The 19,317-nt window shown below is 40.9% G+C and overlaps 1 protein-coding gene across 1 annotated transcript in view; it reads left to right on the top strand.

The window, feature by feature from the left end:
• Window positions 1–2,861: 2,861 nt before the first annotated feature.
• ARHGAP10 (Rho GTPase activating protein 10) overlaps window positions 2,862–19,317 on the top strand; it is a 143,773-nt gene continuing 127,317 nt past the window's right edge. Inside the window, exon 1 of the mRNA XM_040554767.1 lies at window positions 2,862–3,208. Coding sequence (XP_040410701.1) covers window positions 3,055–3,208 — 154 coding nt within the window. The 5' untranslated portion in view covers window positions 2,862–3,054. The remainder of the gene's footprint in view (window positions 3,209–19,317) is intronic.

Here is a 19,317-nt window from a genome sequence, read left to right as displayed (position 1 = left end):
CAGTGCTTTAAAGCTCTGGATATCGTAGATGCCTTCACTTTTGAGAAACAAATTAGTACCATTTAAAAATGCCTCGCCAGCATTTTGAACAAGGTGAAAGTAGTACATATGGAGGGGAAAGTTAGTCTAAAAGAAACGGTGGCAGTTAAAACCATAATCTATGGCAAACAATTACTATCCTAGACTACTGTAAGTGGGAGATAAGCCTACACACATTTTGAGTGAAGTGTCCCAAAGGACAGCACTGAGGACAAGTAGTTGAATGATGTTACAAGCAGTTTCCATGTAGGAAAGACATTGCCAGAAAGCACAAAAGAACTGGTGAAGAACTTGGGCTGAATAAATTCTAAGAGGATGTACAAATATTATCATCAGAGTGTATCAAATATTTCTTATCTAAACTGAGCTACAAAGCAGAATTTAATATCTTATTAAATCAACTGGTATAAACAGACCTAGCCCTTCAATTTTGAAAGTAAAGCAATGAACTTAGTTACATGTTGCAAGCAATGAACTTAGTTACAATGAATTAGTTACAGATGGGGAAAAAGCTTCTCTGAATTTAGCTTAATTATGCTTTCCAACTACAGGAGGATAGCATGGGGAGAAAGACAATCATTAACACCTGTGGGACATAGTGGGAACATGAGGGCATAGTACAGGTGATTATCACCTGTGGACAGTGAGGTATAACAGGAGTTGGACTGTCCTGAATACTGTGATGGGCCAGGAACTTGGTAGCTCCATCATTTTCTAAACCTGTTCAGCTGTGTTTTTAGACCAGAGAAAGTACCAGATGCATAGCATAAATATCTTATAGTGCTTATTTTTAAACGTAAATCAAGTACTGTGTGCTAATTTGACACAATTTAAATTGATATTTCACACTGTTACATTTGTGGGAGATTACTAAAAACTGTCAAAGTCAAATCCTTGCAGTTTGGATGAGTCAGTTCAGTTCAAAGGCTGGAGAGGGTTTTTTAATTCCATACTCACTTTGTACATCTTGATGGAACACTTCAGAGAAAAAAAAAATGGCCACAGAATATAATGTTTGCGTACAGCTGCATACTAAGATAATTCATTGTGTAGAGTTTGTGTTACAAAGGAATGCCTGAAAAGAATGCCCATCTTACCAGCTATGTATGTGATTGCTGTAATAACATTCAGATTAGTTGACAGTAGATTAAATAATGTTGGTCTGCATCATGGGTAGTCAGACATTAGCCCACTTCTATTTGCAAACCTGATGTATGAGAGGAGTATGCAGCCTAGTAGTACCTTGCATATGCATAAGGCTACTAATACAATGCAAGGTAGGAGTTAGAATGAAACAGTGTAAACTCTAGCCCAGGATAGGGCTTTCCTCCTGAGGTAAAAGTGCTTAGGAGACAAAACTACAATACCTTGGAAGGATGTAGTTGCTGCTGCTGTTTTCATCAGTGTTTTCAACAACTCAACACAGCTGCACGTTTCAAATGGTGGAAGCTGATATCAATGCTCTGTAATAAACCATCAATAAAGCTGCAAGTTAAAATTACTAATCCCTAACTCATCTCTCCATAGCATACAGATTGGAGACAGAACCAGCCACAGGAGAACAAATAACAGTGTCTTTCATGAAAATCAGCATTTTGAAGTGATCATTCAAGAGCATAAGAAACGTAAGGAAGAACAAAACAAACACCTTGATAGCATATGCCTATTGTATAAAATAACTTGAAGAGGTTGTTTCATAAAACCACACTTGCAATGATTGTCAAGGGCGAATAGCCGCAGCAAAGAGAAATAATGGCATAAGGACGGGATGTTGCCAGAACTTCATGTAGTCAAGCTGTGTTAGTCTTTTAAATGAGGCTACAAGAAGGCTGTAAAATTTGATGACCTTGATTAGAGAATGGCAGAAGGGAGAATGTTCTAAACTGCTGATATAAAAACACTTCTAGCCTTAATTAGCAAAGAAAGTTCAGCTCCTTTAATTGCTCATTAAATATGCAGTTTTTGCCTATTTAATTTAATGGTTTATTATTTCTCCTCACGCCTTCTCCCTTTCTCTTTTTTAATCATAATTCTGTCATTTCAGGCTCAGACAGTGTTTTGAATTGGTGGGTCAGGTTTTAGAAAACACATTTAATCATTTTCTGTAGGTGCTAGGAATCCAGTGTGTTGTCTTGATAACAACACTGGATCAACAGTGCAGAATTTTAACAGAATGGTGGATTTGCTTCCTTGCTTTATGTAAACATTAAGTTTTTAAAATTTGAATTCAAGTAACTTCATGCGATGTATGCAACCCGATTACTTTACAACATTTCAGTGGAATAATAGGAGAACTGAAGTAACTATAAACAAGTGTGACAAATATTATTCTAAATTTCATCCTGAAGACAAGTGCAGGACAAAGTAAAAAAACTATTCATGGAAACCATATTTGCTCTTGAAATGCTGCTCCAATAATGTAAACAGAGATAAGAACTGTTTGTTATTTTTTAAGGTGGATTTTAATTTTCTTTTAAACATAGTTCTGTGTAGCATAGTGACTTTTCAGTTAAATAAGTTTAGAAAATAGACACAGCAGGCAAGGTGATGTAGCAGTCGGGACACTTTCTTGCAAGGTTGGGTGTTCAGGGTCTTCTCTCAGCACCACCTTCCAGCCCGTGGTCGTTTCAGACAACGAAACAGTTCCACATTCAGGTAAGTGGAGTGATCTCCTTAGGGTCTCGCTACAGGATTTGTTCTCCCTGCCGGCAGCGCCCCTCTGGCTGAGAGGGCCCCCCTGCAGGTCGGGCCCTCACGGGGCGCCGCGGCAGGCGGCCGCCCTGTGGGCTGGGCTGGCTGGGAGCGGGCCGCCTCCTCTCCCCTCCTCTCCCTTCCCTCAGCGCCGCCCCTGGCAGCGGGGAGGCCGCATCGTCGCTGCCCGCGCCCAGCCCTGCGCGGGGGGAGTCGTCGGAGCCGCCCGCTCTTTGTGGCCGCAGCTCCCGCCTCAGCGCCGCGGGGCTCGCAGCCGCCGGAGCGGGGTGCGAGGAGCGCTGAGGCCGGCCCGGCCCCGCAGCCATGGGGCTGCAGCCGCTGGAGTTCAGCGACTGCTACCTGGACAGCCCCTGGTTCAGGGAGCGGGTGCGAGCCCACGAGGCCGAGCTGGAGAAGACCAATAAGTTTATCAAGGAGTTGCTCAAGGATGGCAAGAACCTGATCACTGCCACCAAAAGTGAGTGGGGAGGGCTGGGCTGGGCCGGGGGTCGCGCCGGGTCGCCGCTGTCGCCCTGAGCCGGCTCCTGCCCGCACGCAGCCGCTGTCCTGGCCCCGCCGGGTTTCAGCGCTAAACAGCGGCTTGCTGCTGGTGCCTCGGGTTTAAGGCGGCAAGCGGGGTCTGCCTGGCTTCTTCTGCCCACCTGCCGCCTCCTGCGGGCCCCCTCCCAGCCGTTTTGGGGCCGGATCTCCGCGTCCTGGGCATGGGATAAGGGGTCAGCAGCAGTGTCGGCTGCTAAAGCTCTTGTAACGCCGGTGGCAGCTGCACGGTGCCTCGGCCGGGGCCTGGCTTAGGTCTTCGGCGGTGTACGGCCCGAAGTGAGCCAAGAGGGGAAATCTGGGGGAAAGGACTGCGTTCAGTTTCACCCGTGTGTTACCGAGCTGAGCGGCGGTGCATTGCATAGCTTAAAGAAAGCTACACGTAACACGTGCATGCATTTGTTATCCGTGGAGAAGCTCCTGAAAGTACATCTTTGTTAAAATTTTAAGTGTGTTCAGGAATCACAAGAGTTACACTTCTGTGGTGACAGCACTAGTTATCAGCTCTGTGTATTTGGCCTTTCAAAATTTGATGGCAATTCTTAATTTTGTACGTGTTGAAAATATGTATATATTGTGTGTATGTGTAGTAGCTATGCTGTGGTATGGTGAGAATCTTTTTTTTTTTTTTTTTTAAGTGCCCACGTTAATAGACATTCTTATCGTAGTATTGTTGTAATGTAATTTAACTTAAGATCTAGTAGTATAGTCTCCTAAATATCTATTAGGATAATTGATCATACCAACTGTACAAATGAATCACTAATGCAGCACTCTGCCACCGTTCTCAAAAGTATTCTGCATCTTTGATATCATGGAAAATTTCTGAAGGCAGAGAACCACAGCTTTCAAGATATTTCATTTAAAGTAGGTAGAGAGGGATTTGGCCAGTGGTGTGGGCTGTGTAGCTGCCTGGGTAGGATGAGAGTCTTAAAAACTGAGGTAACCTATTTGGTGCAAATAAAGAAGTATTCTTTCCTGCTTGTGTCAGTTTGATGTGCCTGGGTAAAAAAAAAAAGGTAGAAAATACCTTATCAAATTTCACTTGTTTGTAACTCGTATTTGTTGGCCAGTTAACGTTCAGTTCTTGCAAATCAGGTGTTCTTTGAGGATGTTCTGTAATCTGTGATTTGAGGTATCAGTAGAAATCATCTTAACATGGAATACAAAGTACAAAAATGTCTCTAAATTTGAGCAAGAAAGATAGAAATCATTCTACATTGCTTATATTCCTCAGGTATTTAGACAATCTTTTGGCAAGTGTCCCAAACTCTGTTTCACACGTACAATTATATACACAGAACTTAACTTAAAAGTCTGGAGATGGGGAAAGCCCTAATTTCTGTGAGCCCCCTGACCCCAGCAAAATCCTCTGCTGATAATGTTGGTTTGGTGTGCAGTGAGTGGTGGACGTAGCTGTGTGTGGTAAGCCTCCTGATGTGTTTCAGTTTTCCGCAATTGTCTCTCCCCTCTAGAGAGCCCTGTTTGACAGGTTTGAAATTGGGTCGTCTTCCACTGCTGCCAGTGAAACAGTGCCACTGTTCAACAGATGTTAAAAGCCAAACCGAACCAGAGGAAATGCAAGGAGGAGTTACAACTTGTTAGAACCCTGGTGGTTAGCATGTTGGTCCTCCTTGTGCTTGCAGAAGAAAGCACTGGCATCTAAATAAGTTGAGGAACCAGATTCTTTCACTGTCAGGAAACCAAATGGGATTCATATTTGTTCTGAAAACTGGGCTCAAGAAGTGGTCTAGACTCAGCTATTCATCTCTGTCAAAACCACATTTTCTGCATGAAGTCTGGCTTGCCACAACCTAGAGAATATGATAATTAAACAGGGCATTTTAAGAGCTTAAATGACTCCATTTTAGCCAACAGTTGAGGATAATTTTTTTTTAAAGCTGTTTTAGTAGCTGAAGTAGTAGTAGTAGCTAAAATATTTATTACTAGAACTGGGTAAATTACAAGAAGTTTCATCTGTTATAATTGATATGTGAGCATAGTGAACTTTCTGGTATGTAGAAGGCCCAATATTCTTAAATTTGTGGGAAATGAACTGACTGTATAGGGAGCGCCTGCATTTCCCTGTCTGAGCTGTCTTCAGAATTGTGCTTTCCTTATTTCCCTTGTAAAGCAGCATCTTACCAGAAATATTGTGAGGATTCCTGAGGTGTGAATAACTTACGCGACTTAATGCATCATGCTTCCTGTTTGACAGAAAATATTGCAAGTGGCTTTGATGCACCATCCCGTTTGTATCCTCTGTTGTACAGGAGTGTATTTTCCACCTAAAACTCAGAAGAATTAAATTTTGTTAGTACCAGACTGTGCTGCTTTTAAAGGAAAAGGAAAATCTTTTGTGTTCTTAATTTGGTGAGCTTCCACCCCTCAGTTATGAGGTATACTTCAAGTGTGTCTTTGCAGTTTTAAGTCTCGCTTGTTTCAAGAATCTGATAGAAAGATAAACAAGACTGACTCAAAGCTGTCTCGTTTCCTGTGTCATGGTTTGAATCACTGAGTTGTCTACTTCAAACTAAATATTGGAAGAATGAATAAACAATAGGTGTCTCTTTATTTTCTTATGGCAGTTAAATATGTTTAAAAGGGGTACAGGAAGAGTTTTTTTCCACTGATCAGTAAATACAAGTGGTATGCACATACGCCTTTCAAAATAAAAATGCAATATATCTCAGGAGATTCTAGTTCAGTCAAAGAAGTGAAGATCAAAATAGTTTAAAAATAACTTCTGGATGGAGCTAGTAATTCTTCTGTTGAGGGAAATTAAATTTAAAGGTTCCTTGATCAAAGAATCCTTATTCTAAAATAAAATAGGAATTTGAGAGGTTTAGTTCAGAGCTCTTAAAATCTGAGATGCAAGTTATTGGAAGGTGCAGAATATACTGGATAAATACTACATACTTGCTTCCTAATTCCTCCCCCTTTGGTGGCCCAAGTCTTGGTCTCTTGACAAGAATGTAAGACTTGAAGATTTTTTTTTTTTCTGAAGCTGAGACTTTTCCTGTAAATGTGCATCAGGAGCTCCCACTTCTTATATGACAGGATTCCACCCTCAGGGTGGAGTAGGAACAATCTGCACAAGGGATTTTGTGAAGGATACTTGTGTGTGCCCACAGCTGTTTCCAGTGTGTGCAGGCATAGCCTCACACTTCTGGGATTTAGGCTTGTATCAGAGGAGAACTGAGTTTGGGTTCAGCTGTGGCAATTTTGTAACAGGCTGTTGAAGAAGAAAGAGAGAGGCTGGGAAAACAGAAAAGTTGAGTTCCCAGGAGACTTTCAAGGGATGTTCTCTATGCTATGGCCATCCAAGGGGAAGTCCAGACAAAATCTGGTAGGGAAGGGTGCCCCACATGAGTGCTCTCATCCTCAGCTGAAATGCATCATACAGCCCTTCATTAAGTCTGCACCATCTACAGCTGCTGCCACAACAGCACTGCAGTATTCAAACACTCCTATCACTTGTGGTAGCACCCAGAGCAGCCACTTTACTTTGCTTGCATACTGAGAAACTTGCTATCCATCAGCCGGATTGCCACTTTTCACTGGGGTAGGTCTGTCTCATTAGTGTTGCTGTGCAGCTGTTTTGATGGAGAGCCAGATAGCTTCTACCATATCTTGAGGTTTTGGTTTTGTGCGCTAAGTTTTGTGACGTCTCAGTCATTGTATTTGGTGTGTCAGAGGAGGAAAACACATCCTTGCTAGTCTGGTGCTACTCTCTGCAGGCAGCTCCGTGTGCTCAGATTTCTAGTGACTATTTTTATTGTTGTTTTTTTTTATGCTTGTTAAAGAAACGTTATTCCTTGCACTTTTCCAGATAGAACGTGAAACAAGAACCAGATTTCTTTTGTCTTTAGGAAGAGTTTGTTGGAATATGAAGAGTTACTGGTAATTGTCACTGAAGAATGCTGGCGTGCTCCGGGGAGTATTTCTGCATTCATGAGAAAAAACAGCAAATTCTGTTTCCACTGAGATATTCTTAGTTATTACTAACTGGTCTTTTACAAGCTCACCATCAAGAAGATAAGCAGAGTGGAAATCTTGTTGACAATGGGGATAAAGCCATTCCCAGTCTCATCCTTGACCTACTAGAATAGGCTGAGTCTTTCTTTTAGCAGAGTTGACTGATGACCTAATCCAAATCCAGGACCTAATTTGTTGTCTGTGTTGGCCAAACGCCTTTTTTTTTTTTTTTTCTGGGCATGTTCTCTGTGTATGGTGGTGGTTGACCTCTCAGGTGCTGTGCTAGGTGGGTTTTTGGTCTGACCAAAGATGGATCTCATTATATAACAGTAGTGGCTGTTGTAATCTGTGTAATAACAGAGTGTAGAAGCTATTCAGATCACCTGAACCACAGTGATTTTTTTCCTAAGCACTAAATGTCCATTTTTTAAAGCTTTCCTTAGCATAATCTTTATTTATGAACCCGCTTAGACTGTATTATTTGTGCCAGCTCTGAAAGTCTTAGGAATTTTCTGCAACAATAATGTTGTTCTTTTGGCACTTAAGTGCATGTCAAAGAAGTAAGGTAAAACAGTTAATAGGGAGCTCATTAATAACTTCTGTTGCAGAAATGGGCATTCACTAAAGATTTAGAAAGAATCTGAAGACAGAGTAAAACCTAATGTCATTCCTAGTTAACAAGGGGGAAGAGTGGGGAATACTGCAAGGGGGCCTTAGCTGAACTTGTGTGCAAACTTTCCTAAATCACCGGTATTAGCTAGGCTTCCATCTTTGCCTCATTTCCCTTGAATTCAGTGGGAGCTATGAATTAGTATATCTTCACATTTAGCGTTTTAGAGAGCTGTTTTAGTTTTCAATTACAAAAATGACCTTTATTTCTGTTATAAGGCACGTTGTAGATGTGATAACAGTAAGCAAATAAGTGCTCTTACATGAACAGTCTGAGATATAAGTTTGAAAAATACTCTGTTAGGGTAGAGTTAGATAAAAATTTCTGCTAGGGTAGTGTTAGGCTACTGAGCAGTATATATATATATATATATATATATATATATATATTTTTTACTATTCAAACAAACAAAGACCTTCCTATTGGAATTCAGAATTCAGCTCAATAGTGAAAGCATTGGAAGACTAAGGCAAATAGATGCTTTGGGGCCCATCTGATGCAGCTTTCCCTTCGGAAAGAACTGCTTATAATAATAGAATGTTGTTTTTCCCTTCCCTCCAAGGTGATTGCCACGGTTAGGCCTAATTAGCTAAGACACTACCTTTTTTTTCCTGCTTGTAGATAAAGCTGTTTCTGTATTGGGATCAGGGAAGTACTTTCTTTTAAGAAAATACTCTGTAGAACATTGCATTTAGCTCCACCCGAAGTAAAGCATTCATTACTGTGTCAGTAGCTATAAAAAGTGTCAAGCTCATTCTGTGGAGGATGCCAGTTTGTCATCTTGAATCATGTCTTTTCAGCTTGGATTACTAACTAGCTCCATTACCTTCTTTGTCCTGCAGATGTTCCACTGTTTTTTTCCTGTATTCAAAGTAGAGCATTGTGCTGGTGAACTGGAACGTGTGATTTCATAAAATACATGAATTTACATGAGTTTTATCAGTGATAAGAGAGGCAACAGGTTCTTGACTGAAGCAGTTGTCTTTCGAAAACTTTGTGGAAATTGTTAGTTTTAGTTTAGATAAACTGTGTAGGTAGTTATTGAAGGAGACTGGTGTTGAGTGTCTTTTCAGGGCAAAAAAAAAAAAGAAATAGAGCAGTCTGTAATTTTTAGAAAAGTCATTTGGTAGTTCATGTTCCAATTCTTTTCCTGCTTTATTTTTTTTTCCTTTTTAACGACAAGCCTCTTGGAAACGTATTAAATAGTATGGAATTTGAATCCATCATCTTGAGTTGGCTGGATTTGTTCTAGTCTGTAAAGTGATAACACCTGCTTGCAATTAAATAGAGAAAAATAGATCGACTGTTAAAGCTGCACACTTGCTGAGCCTGCAGGTGTATTCCATTCCTGAAACAATCATATACTTGTCAGCTCTGTAATGCAAATACGCTGTAAATTTTGATAAGCAGAAGTTAACGGTCTGAAAATACTTCTCAAGTCAGTCTAAAATCAACTTTGTAGTCCTTAGTGAGGCAGACCTTCTCATCTGCGATATGTACTGATTTCTTATAAGGAGGCAGGGAGAGGAGCTGACCTGTTCCAGACAGCTTTATTTGTGCCACCTGCAGCAGTGGGAGTAGTGTACAGGCCAGGTGCTGCGCCCTGGCTTCCAAGAGGAGCGCTTGGAAACATGTTTTGCAACGGCATGAAAGAGCTGCATCCTGGTATTTCTCTCCTCCTACCTCCCCAGCTGTTTTTTAACATCGCATATTTATATATGGAGTTCACTGTGACCTTGGTGCTCTATTTTACACCACCAGCTTCGATCACTACTGCAGCATTTTACTTGCTAGCTTAAAAAATAGAGGCTGGGTTGTTTGAGGGAGGTAGTCAACAGCATGTGGACCTTGGCAATACCCTTTATGTTTTGATGGGGAGGGTTGTGGCTTCTCAGGGGAGTGTTTATGACTTGCTGATGTTTGCTGGGATTCCCCTTTGGGTCTAAGGTTTAAAGAGGCTCTAATGCCACTTTTCTGAGCTTCCAGATGAAACTTGCTGTTGTTCTTATGACAGTTGTTATAGAGATGCTGTGACACACTGGTGTTCTGATGATCTTTTAAAAGTCTTCATGTCTTAGAGGTGGAGAATTAAAATACTTTGAGCACTTGAATGCTTTTCTGGAGTACCTAGTAAGTGTAAAAACATATGATCAGATGGGCTTGGGCACATATTAGCAGAATAGTTGAAGCAACGACTGTTCAGAGACAAACATCTGTCAGTTTTAGTAGACGCCCAAAATCTATCTTATTGCTGAGCTAAATCCATTTTCTTTGGCAAAAAGAACCGTGGTAGGCACAGGAGCTGCATCCTGGCTGCTCCCTTGGAGGCTGTGCTCTGGGACAGGACTGCGGTGGAAGAGGCAGCAGCTGCAGGGGCTGCAGTTTAAAGATGTGCACCTGGTATCCAGAGTGCACACAGAAGTACCTCACTGGGATGGATATCTTATAGGAGAGGTGTGGTTAGGTTTATGCTATTCTCAAATTCTTTTTCTGAATGGGTGTTTTGGGCAATTTCTGGCAGGCAAACTGAATGTTATGTAGCTGTTTTTCCATACCTATTTGCACCTGTGGACTGATGCTTCTTGTGCGGATGTCTTCTACTCCTTCTGTTCTGTTTTTGTTTCCTCCCCTGGCTGTTCTTTTCCTTCCCATGTGTTTGCTCATCTTTCAAGATAAAAATTGAGAGAAGATATGCAGGTGCTCAGGAGCAATGTGGCAGTAACAGGCCAAGGCCGATTAAGAAGTTCCTGAATCTGGGGATGTCTTCTGTGGGAAAGAAGCAGTAGTAGGGAAGAGTAATCTGCAGAGTTGGAAAATCATAGTCTTATTAAACTGATGTTGGTTTTACTACTGTCCACACCTTTGAATAAATGTCGTGTTGCTGCTTGTTTTTGCCTCTTTAGCTTAGAGGAGGGGCAGGTGGGAGTTATCAGGTAGGTCAAGAGAGAAGAATTTGACCCTCCCAGCAGATCTGGTTATTAGTTTACCTTAATTCTTTGTAGCTTTTGTATATCCACTTGCTGCTTGGGACTCTGTGTCCTTGAAGAGGAAAAAATGTCTTGTTTAATTTGGCAAGGAAAATTGAGCAACCAGGACAAAACTGAGCAAGACTGTATTAGATCTGAGCCTTGGAGGAAGCTGTAGAATGTGCAGTGTCCAGTAGTACATCCTCAGTAAGTCTGTTGCTGGTAAGTGCTTTTTAGCATTGAAATTTGCACCTGTCCCCATTAAGCTGATGAATTGAGGGCTTAGAAGTGGTGAATGTATGAAGAGATTGAAGCTTGTAATGTTTCAACTTAAAAAACAAAACAAACCACCACCACCACCAAAAAAATACTGGACTGTAATATATCAAATCTCAAAAGGTGGATTCTCTTCACAAGCAGATGGAGAACACCTTGCTTTTGTTTGTTGTAACCTGTGATTTTTGCCAGTCATTAGAAAAAGTTGCATTAAATTTTTTTTTTCTCCCAACATACCTATATTCAAGTGTTATTAATATTTTCAAAGTTGATAAGGAAACTAGTAATGGATTTAAATGAAAATGATTGCTTAGAAAATTTTGTTTTTTTTAAAGCACCAGCTTGCAAAACAGGTGAAGGGAGCTTGTTGCCAGGTCACTGAGGTCTCAAAGCAAAACTTTTTGAAATACAATTTTGGCAGTAGGTCACTGTTCTTAGAAATCTGTCATGTGACTGAGTTTGTAGCTTATGTGGATTAACAAACCAAACACTGTAGTTTTAGCTTTTGAAACACATTGGTGCTTTGAGAACAAAACTGTATAATTTGCATTGTGAACGCTGTTTTCCTGTTAAAATATCAGGTTGTGTGCTGTCTCTGTAGAAAAGGCCTGCTCTAATTGACAAGCTGAATAACTGTTTTTCTAAAGCTTTGTCAGTTCAACTCATTTCTTGTCTGCAAGCCTTTCAGGAGCAAAGCTGACTATTTTCCAGTCTGCTTTTAAACGTTGCTGTTGTGTGGCAATATTACTGTAGTGTTATTGTGTCTCACTTCTTTTTTTAATCCTACCTTTATACTTTTAGTAGTTTTAAATTTCTGTTGTGCCTCTTGACCGGCCGTTGCAGTGTTCCAGCAAATCCATCACTTCTGCTGAAAGACATAAAACTACCTAGATGTATTGCATCCTTTGTAACTTCTTTTACTTCTAATAATGGAAGTAAAAGAATCTGGTGCTAAAAAGAACCTGCAAACACTCTCCTGTCCCATGGCCACAACTTATTACGAAACATGTCTGTGTGTTTGCCAACACCTTTCGTGCTCTTCCCGTGAGGTTCTGCAGGGCTGCACCTGAGGGGGAAGGCAGTACTTCTTAAGGGGCAGCATGAAAATGTATTTTGGGCACCTGTTTCCTTCCTCTTACAGAAGTCTTTAGCTATGTTTTATAGAGGTATGGGACAAAGCTCCAGCAATTCAGCTGAAGTTTTAATGTGGTTGCTTAAATGAACTAAGAAAATGCCTGGGTGACATCTTTGCATCTCATGTGTGGGAATGTTGTCCTCTGTTTAGGTGAACTTTGAGGGTAAAACTGAAGGAGATGTGAACCTAGATATGCCAGGATACCATGATTTCAGGTGAGCTGAAATGCTTTGTCTGGCTTGGAAAGGCTCATCCATCCATTGCAAAGCCCAAGCACTTGAGGGCTGGTGGCTGTATTTCTGGGCAGTGCTCAAGGAGTGTATCCTGCTCCGAGCGTATTCCTCACTACTGGAAACACCCTCACGGAGGGATAAGATACAGTGACTAGCAGCTTGGAAGGTCCCTGAGAAGGTTGTGTCCATATCTGGTCTAGTAATCATGATAGTTGACCTAGTGGAAAATAGGATTTAGCATGTGTATTTAAGAAGCAGAACGCCTCTAAACCGCTCTTCTAGATGCAAATGTTAGTTTGAAAATGTAGCTTTGAGACTCAACAGAAATGCTTCTTTGTGTTAATTTATCTCGAAATTTTATTTCTGTTCCTGCCTCCATTAACTGCTTTCATATGTCAGTAATTGGAATGTGTCATTGGTATGAATTTCTCTTTATTTACAGCAAATACTTTATATTTTGGTGTAACAGGATCTGTATTGTATATAGTGCTCTTTCTTTATCTCATTTATCTTATGTTTTTTTATGTTATGTTTATTATCTCATTTATCTTTTTTTCTTTTCGTAGTGCAGACCAGGTAGTAGGCAGGAAACAAGTGAGTTGAATGAATGAAATAGTAGCATGTTTTCATCCCGTCACACCATCCTTCTTTTAACACCCAACAGTGTTGAGGCTTTTCATATACTTGAGTAATTTTTTGGTATGGACAAAGAGCAATCCGTATCTAGACTTTGGGATCAATTTAGGCAAACTCTCCATCTTTTTTTCTTTCTGTCCATTGCTATTTAAGCTATTGCCTCAAATTTGGGCATGTTTATCTGTAAAATAGTTCACAGATTTTGAAATGCCGTAGGGCAGTGTTGCATATCAGTCCCTTTTGCATTTTATGTAAGACTGCACCCACTGCTTTTTTTCTGTAGGCATTTGCATTGAGTGGTAGTTACAAACTTTTTTTCATTCTCTACAAGTAAATTAGCTTAAAATAGTATCTGATAGGAGAATGTGCGGTATTCTCCTACAGTAATGTTTTAGACATCTCAGTATGGAGGGTATGGCAGTATTTACTCAGAAGGCAGCTGTTCTGTCCTTGCAGTGCAGATTATTGAAGTGGGAATTCAAGTCAGCGGTTTGACATCTCTAAGGTTTACAGCATATAGTCAGTCACTTTTTTATAGGAAGTATCCATTTGTGAAGAAGAACTTGGACACGGCAATCTTGTTACTGTGCTCTCTGGACAAAATGAAATCCTGTTCAGATTCCAAGTGTTACTGTAAATCTTGCTTCCTTGAGAAAATACTTTGCTCATACTTCTTTTCTTTTGTACGTTGAAGTGTTTACCAGGAAGATGGCTCTGATATCTTCTTGAAAATTATGTTGGCACTATTACTACCAATGCATTTTAGAATAAAAATAGAAATTACAAGGTCAGTTAAGAAAAGTAGCAGTTTTGGTTTGAGTGGAGCAAGTAACAGGACTGCACTGGTAACTGATCCCTTAGCTGCTTCTTTTCTCCCCCAACTTCTGTCTGTTACAGAGAAAATTTCTCCTAATGGAGCTTCTTACAGATTTGTAAGAAACATGTAACAATCAAACAAAGCCCCTTCTGACACACAGTGAAACAAATAAAACTCTCTGATGCTCCAAAAGCATCAAACATAACCCAAACATTACTGTCAAGATTTGTTTTGATTTCAGTCCTTATATAAATAAAACTTTCTTTATATGCTTTCTTGGTTCTGTTCGTGTTTTAACAGCTGTAACTTGTGTTTAGGATGTTGAAGGCTCACAAAAGGGATCAGATGTTTTTGATGTCTCAGATTTGAAAGTAAATCTTTTTGAGGAGAGTTATGTTTACACTCGTTTTGAGTAAGGATGCCGTTCATCATCAGCTTTTTTTCTGCTGCCCTCTCCTGCAGTTTCTGTTTCAAATATGGAAAATTGCAGTATTTTAATAGTGGTCGGGAGCTGATCTCACATTTCACGAGAATGTTATTGAATGGCCGTATTGGAACATTGCTTCCTGGACACTATTATTAGTGTAGTAGCTGAGAGAGATGTGAGCAGCTGCCGAGTTTCAGTCTGAGTGCCTGGATGGGTGGCTCGGGGTGGCATTCCCCAAGTGACGAGCAGAGGCACTGGGGAAAGCCGGGAAGCAATATTGCTCAGAAAATATCTCGTAGCTGCTCTGCAGCTTGTGATTCTCCCTTTTTCTCTCTTCCTTCTGTGAGGTCTTAGTTGGGTCACTTCTTAGATCTTGTCATAGCCTGCCAGAGTTTGCTGCCTCTCTCACCTCGTTTGATGTCTAGCTGCCTGTTCTGATGAAAATTTGTAGCGCAAATATATGTGAATGTTCAAATAATAGGGAAGAGAAGGATAGGTTCAATAGCGTGTTTTTTTCACATAGGTTAGCATGGAGGCATGCTCGGGGTTCCTAAGAGTTTGTGTTAGAGCTGCTAGAACAGAATAAAGGCTGAACCAATTTCTCTCTGAAGCCCTTGCTAAGCTTTGGAAGAGGTGCTTGTGGTTTTGTTTGTTTTTTAATATTTTTTCCTTTGCATCTCCCATTGCTTCCCTACTCTGTAATTGACTCTCATAGAGAGCAGGAACAGAATGAATGTGGTCTGCTAATGGCATACAGGGGAGAGGGGTGCCAGTTAGCAAGTTAATGATGAAACCTATAGGAATGTTGTTCCTACGCTTTTCTTCTTTTCCCAGAGTAAACTGCCTTCTCTCCTAGTTGCATCCCTCCCTCATAAAACATCCAGGGTTGCCAGTGTTGGTTAAGTTTTTACCCACAGGAGAATAATTGGGGGGGGGAAAAACAGGGCTTTTGGAGCTCTAAACGATACCAGATGGAATACATTGATGTCAATAAGCAGTAATGTCAGAGGACTGCCCATCAGTCCTATACTTAGGAGGAGTGTGGTGGGTTTTCTCGCTTGTCTTTCTGAAGTTACTTGCTTAGTCACAGTTGCTTCCCCTCCAGAGAGGTACCCATTATAATGCTCTCTAGTGCAGTTTTCTTCAGCCTTTGTAAGTTGAAGGATCGTGTAACCTTTTTCAGAGAAAGAAAAATGCATAGTGTTTCGGAGAATGTTGCCATGTTGCTGTGATAGCTCCCATTTATTGACTGCTATTGAGTGAATTTCAATGTTTTGTTTCCCTCCCAAGTTCTTTGCTTAAACCTGTTGGTTTTGTGTTCTGTCAGTCACTTCACAAATTGTCTTTTGATGTTTTCTGGACTACTGTTCCTTTCTCTATCAAAGCCCACAGGGATGCTTTTGTGGTACTTGCAGTATAGGAAGTTGAAAATTCCTTGTTGTCAATAAAGGGTTCATTTTTTGTTTGTTTCCTTAACTTATGTTATTTGTCTGTGTTTTAATGTTTTTCAATCTTTTAGATTCCAGTAGGATATAAAGTTATTGCAAGTGGATAGTTAATACGATGGGGAGAATTGAGAGTTGTTGCTTTTATGTATGCACATACTGTTAGTGATTAAGGTTCTTCCCTTCTATATGAATTCCTGATTTGTCCTGTAATCGTGCATTGACCAGCTTGGTCTGATCGGGGGTTCTTGACAGCAAGAATGTTCTTAGGGTAGCCACTAGAAAAAAACAGCAGACAGCTGTGTGCAGGAAATGTCAGCAGGAACATTGAAGGCAAGCTTGCTTGCTTAAGATCAGCCCAGTCCCAACCCATTTTAAACTCTTAGTAATGATTTCCAGTGTTCTATTGGTAGCATTGTTTCTTCTGTCATGTAAAGCATGTGCAATTTAAAATGAGTGCAAGAGTAGCTTTCAATAAACAAACAAAACTCTTCACCTATGTAGCACTTTGAAGTGCGTAAAGCATTTTAGATGCTGGTCTTTCAGCATCCTGCCAAGTAGGTTGGGCTGCTCGGCCTGTTTACAGACGAGTGAGTGAGGTGAGAGACCAACTGAATAGATAAGGCTGCACACCGAGTCTTTATTGGAGTTAGTAATTAGGAGGCCCTGACGTTTACCCTTCTAAGCAGTGCATTAGAATAGTCTGTTTAGTAAGGCAGATTGCAGGCATTGTGGTTGTACTGTGAATCGTGTGGCAATTTCAGAGCACCATTCAGTTTGCTAAGTGGTGATCAGAACTGTTTTGCACTTGTAGATTTGAGGAAGGCATGTTGAATTTTACATCTTTGTTTTTTGTATGCAGTCGTGTTAAGTGCTTCTTCAAGGTAATGATCACATCTGCCTGATTCTTTGTACTTTCTGGAATAGCAAGAAATTGCAATAGCAAACCTGAGATCGTGCTTCCCTTGGTGGCTCTGTCCGTCAGCAACGTGTGTGCTTGTGCTGGCTTGAAATCTATCCTCAAATCCACCAGTCGATTCCAGAACTAACTCTAGACAGGTGTTAATTTACAGATGCTGTAGGAGTCTTAGTACATTGACTTTGGCTTATCCAAACCTTGTCTTGTGCCTGGCAGTCCTTTTTGTCCAAAGCCTTAGGTGTCCTGCCCTGCACGTGCGCTGGCCGAGGTCCCCTGGGTTAGGCCTGCCTCCTGTTCCTCCTTGCTTCAGTCCCTGACAGAGGCAGGCAGGCATAGCCAGCTGCACCCTTCTAAGTTCACTGCCAGTTTTGGCTCTTTCCTCTTTTTCCTACCTCAGTAATCCCACCAGCTCAGGCTCTGTCCTAGCAGATAGTACTGAGATGAGTCCTAAATTTAGCCCTGCGTTGTTCCTTCTGGACCTGTCCTTAATCCTAATTTGGTGACTGCAACCTCTGGCAGATAGAAGCCAAGAAAGGAAATATTCCCTGCCGACGCTAACGTCTCTCAACGTTTGGCAAACCTTCTCTGAAGCCAGCGAGTACTTCTGCTGGCTGCTACCCAGGCCTAAAAGTAATTGACTGATTTTTTTGGATTTGTCTCTTTCTGTGTCTTGACAGTGGTAACTAATAACAAAAGTTATCTGGAAACCCTGTGAGTGAATCCTAATTTGTCTTGCCTTAACATGAAACAGGTGGCTCCCACTGAACTGAAATCTAAGTCTTAGTCCCTGTCATTTTACATGGCTTAATTATGGACAAGTGTCTTAAATTAGAGTAGACTGAATCTTAGTAAACCAAGAGTGAAGATTATGAATTGTATGTAAAGCCCATATAGTTTATGCTTATGCCAGTGGGAAAGATGATGACAAAATGAGAATCAGAAGCGGCTTGAGGGATTTCATGGCCAACAGTCAGCAAGCCAGCTGTGTTGTAAGCTCCCAATAGGCATGTTGCTTTCAGTTTTTAAATAAATTGGTATTAGTAATATCAACTTCTCCTTATAAAGAATTTTTTAAATCTGTATTACTAATAAGGAGAAGAAGATGGTTCTGCTCTGAGCTGACCTCAGACCAGGAACTGTTTATGCAGAGATTCCCATTTGCAGATGCCTGCTTTGGAATTTGGCCTCTGAAATGAGATAGATAGCTAGGGAATGTGTTTTTTTTCAGTTAGTATGTTCTCTACTGACCTTATCTAAGAAATAAAATACCTGAATGCTTTTTCTTTCCTTTTCTGTATCCATACAGCCAACGGTGTGTGGATAACTTCTAATCTGTCTTGATTGCACTTTGTTTAAAGTTTTAAATACCAAAGAACTAGATAATGATTTTATGTATCTTTCACCGAGGGAAATTCAGTTCTGGGGAGCAAGCTCTGATTACAATCTGATAAACGATCGGGGAATCAACATCTATTTTCTGTTGTCAGTTCTATATAATCTATGCAACTCTAAACATTGTTCAGAGCCTTGCTATCTGTGTTCAAAGATCCCAGGCTGGCCTTTGGTGTGTTTTTACCTGTTTTGGTATAGGTTGTTGTGATGTAGAAGTAAGAGAAGTCAGTGTGCAACACTCAGGTTTGCATAAGTTAATGACTAATGATAATTAGGACAAGTTGTGCTTAAAGGCTTAAATATGCCTCCAAAGAAATAAAGATGAATAAAGAAACACAGGTGAGATATGCTGAGGGTCTACATTTACCTAGGCACATTTGTATTTTGAGCCTAGCATGTGCTGGGTACAAAACTGTGGGAGGAGAAGGTAGAAAACCACTGCTGGCACTTCCAGAAGAAAAGCTAAGGATGCTTTGCAGCACCATGTGTGGGGTTAGATTCATTTCTCACTGCCAGTGCAAACTCCCCTGTCCCCACTGGATAACCTTCTGTAAGGGCCAGAATCTGCCCATGATTGAAGGTTTCAGTTCAAGGTGGCAGACACTGGATCTCCCTTCTCCTCCTCTGCCGCCTTTCATCCTCTTCCCTTGCCTTCCAGGACTTCGGTCCATCATTTAGCGACATATAGTTAGCGTTTTGGGTGTGAGGGCAGTTGATGTGCTTAGATGACTTTCGTGCTGTATACATTTGAGTTTTAGTATTTCTGTGCTACTGGTATGTCAGCTGTTATTAGCACAGCCCTCCCAAATTGGTTGTGCTGTTAAACCACGTCACCGATGATCCCAGAGCTGTGCTTCTCAGTGTTTGTTCTGTGTCCTAGGAGAATGTTTGCTTTGCCTGCCTGCTCTGCGTCTTCCAGATGTAGCTGTCATTTCCACTCAAACAATTAGTTTTATAATCTCTCCTTCCTGTGCACTGAAGCAAAGGAGTTGAAATATAAATTACAGCATTACTTTTACTTGAAGGTCTCCTGGAAAAATGGATATTGTGCTTTCCTGTCGTCCCTATATGAAGCTGCAGTATGTATTTACTGTACAGGACTCTTTCTTGGTCAGACATGTTTATGTGCTTCCCT

The sequence above is a fragment of the Cygnus olor genome, chromosome 4 (assembly GCF_009769625.2).
Source record: "Cygnus olor isolate bCygOlo1 chromosome 4, bCygOlo1.pri.v2, whole genome shotgun sequence".
In the NCBI taxonomy this organism is placed as follows: Eukaryota; Metazoa; Chordata; class Aves; order Anseriformes; family Anatidae; genus Cygnus; species Cygnus olor.
This window is presented reverse-complemented; position numbering and strand designations above follow the sequence as displayed.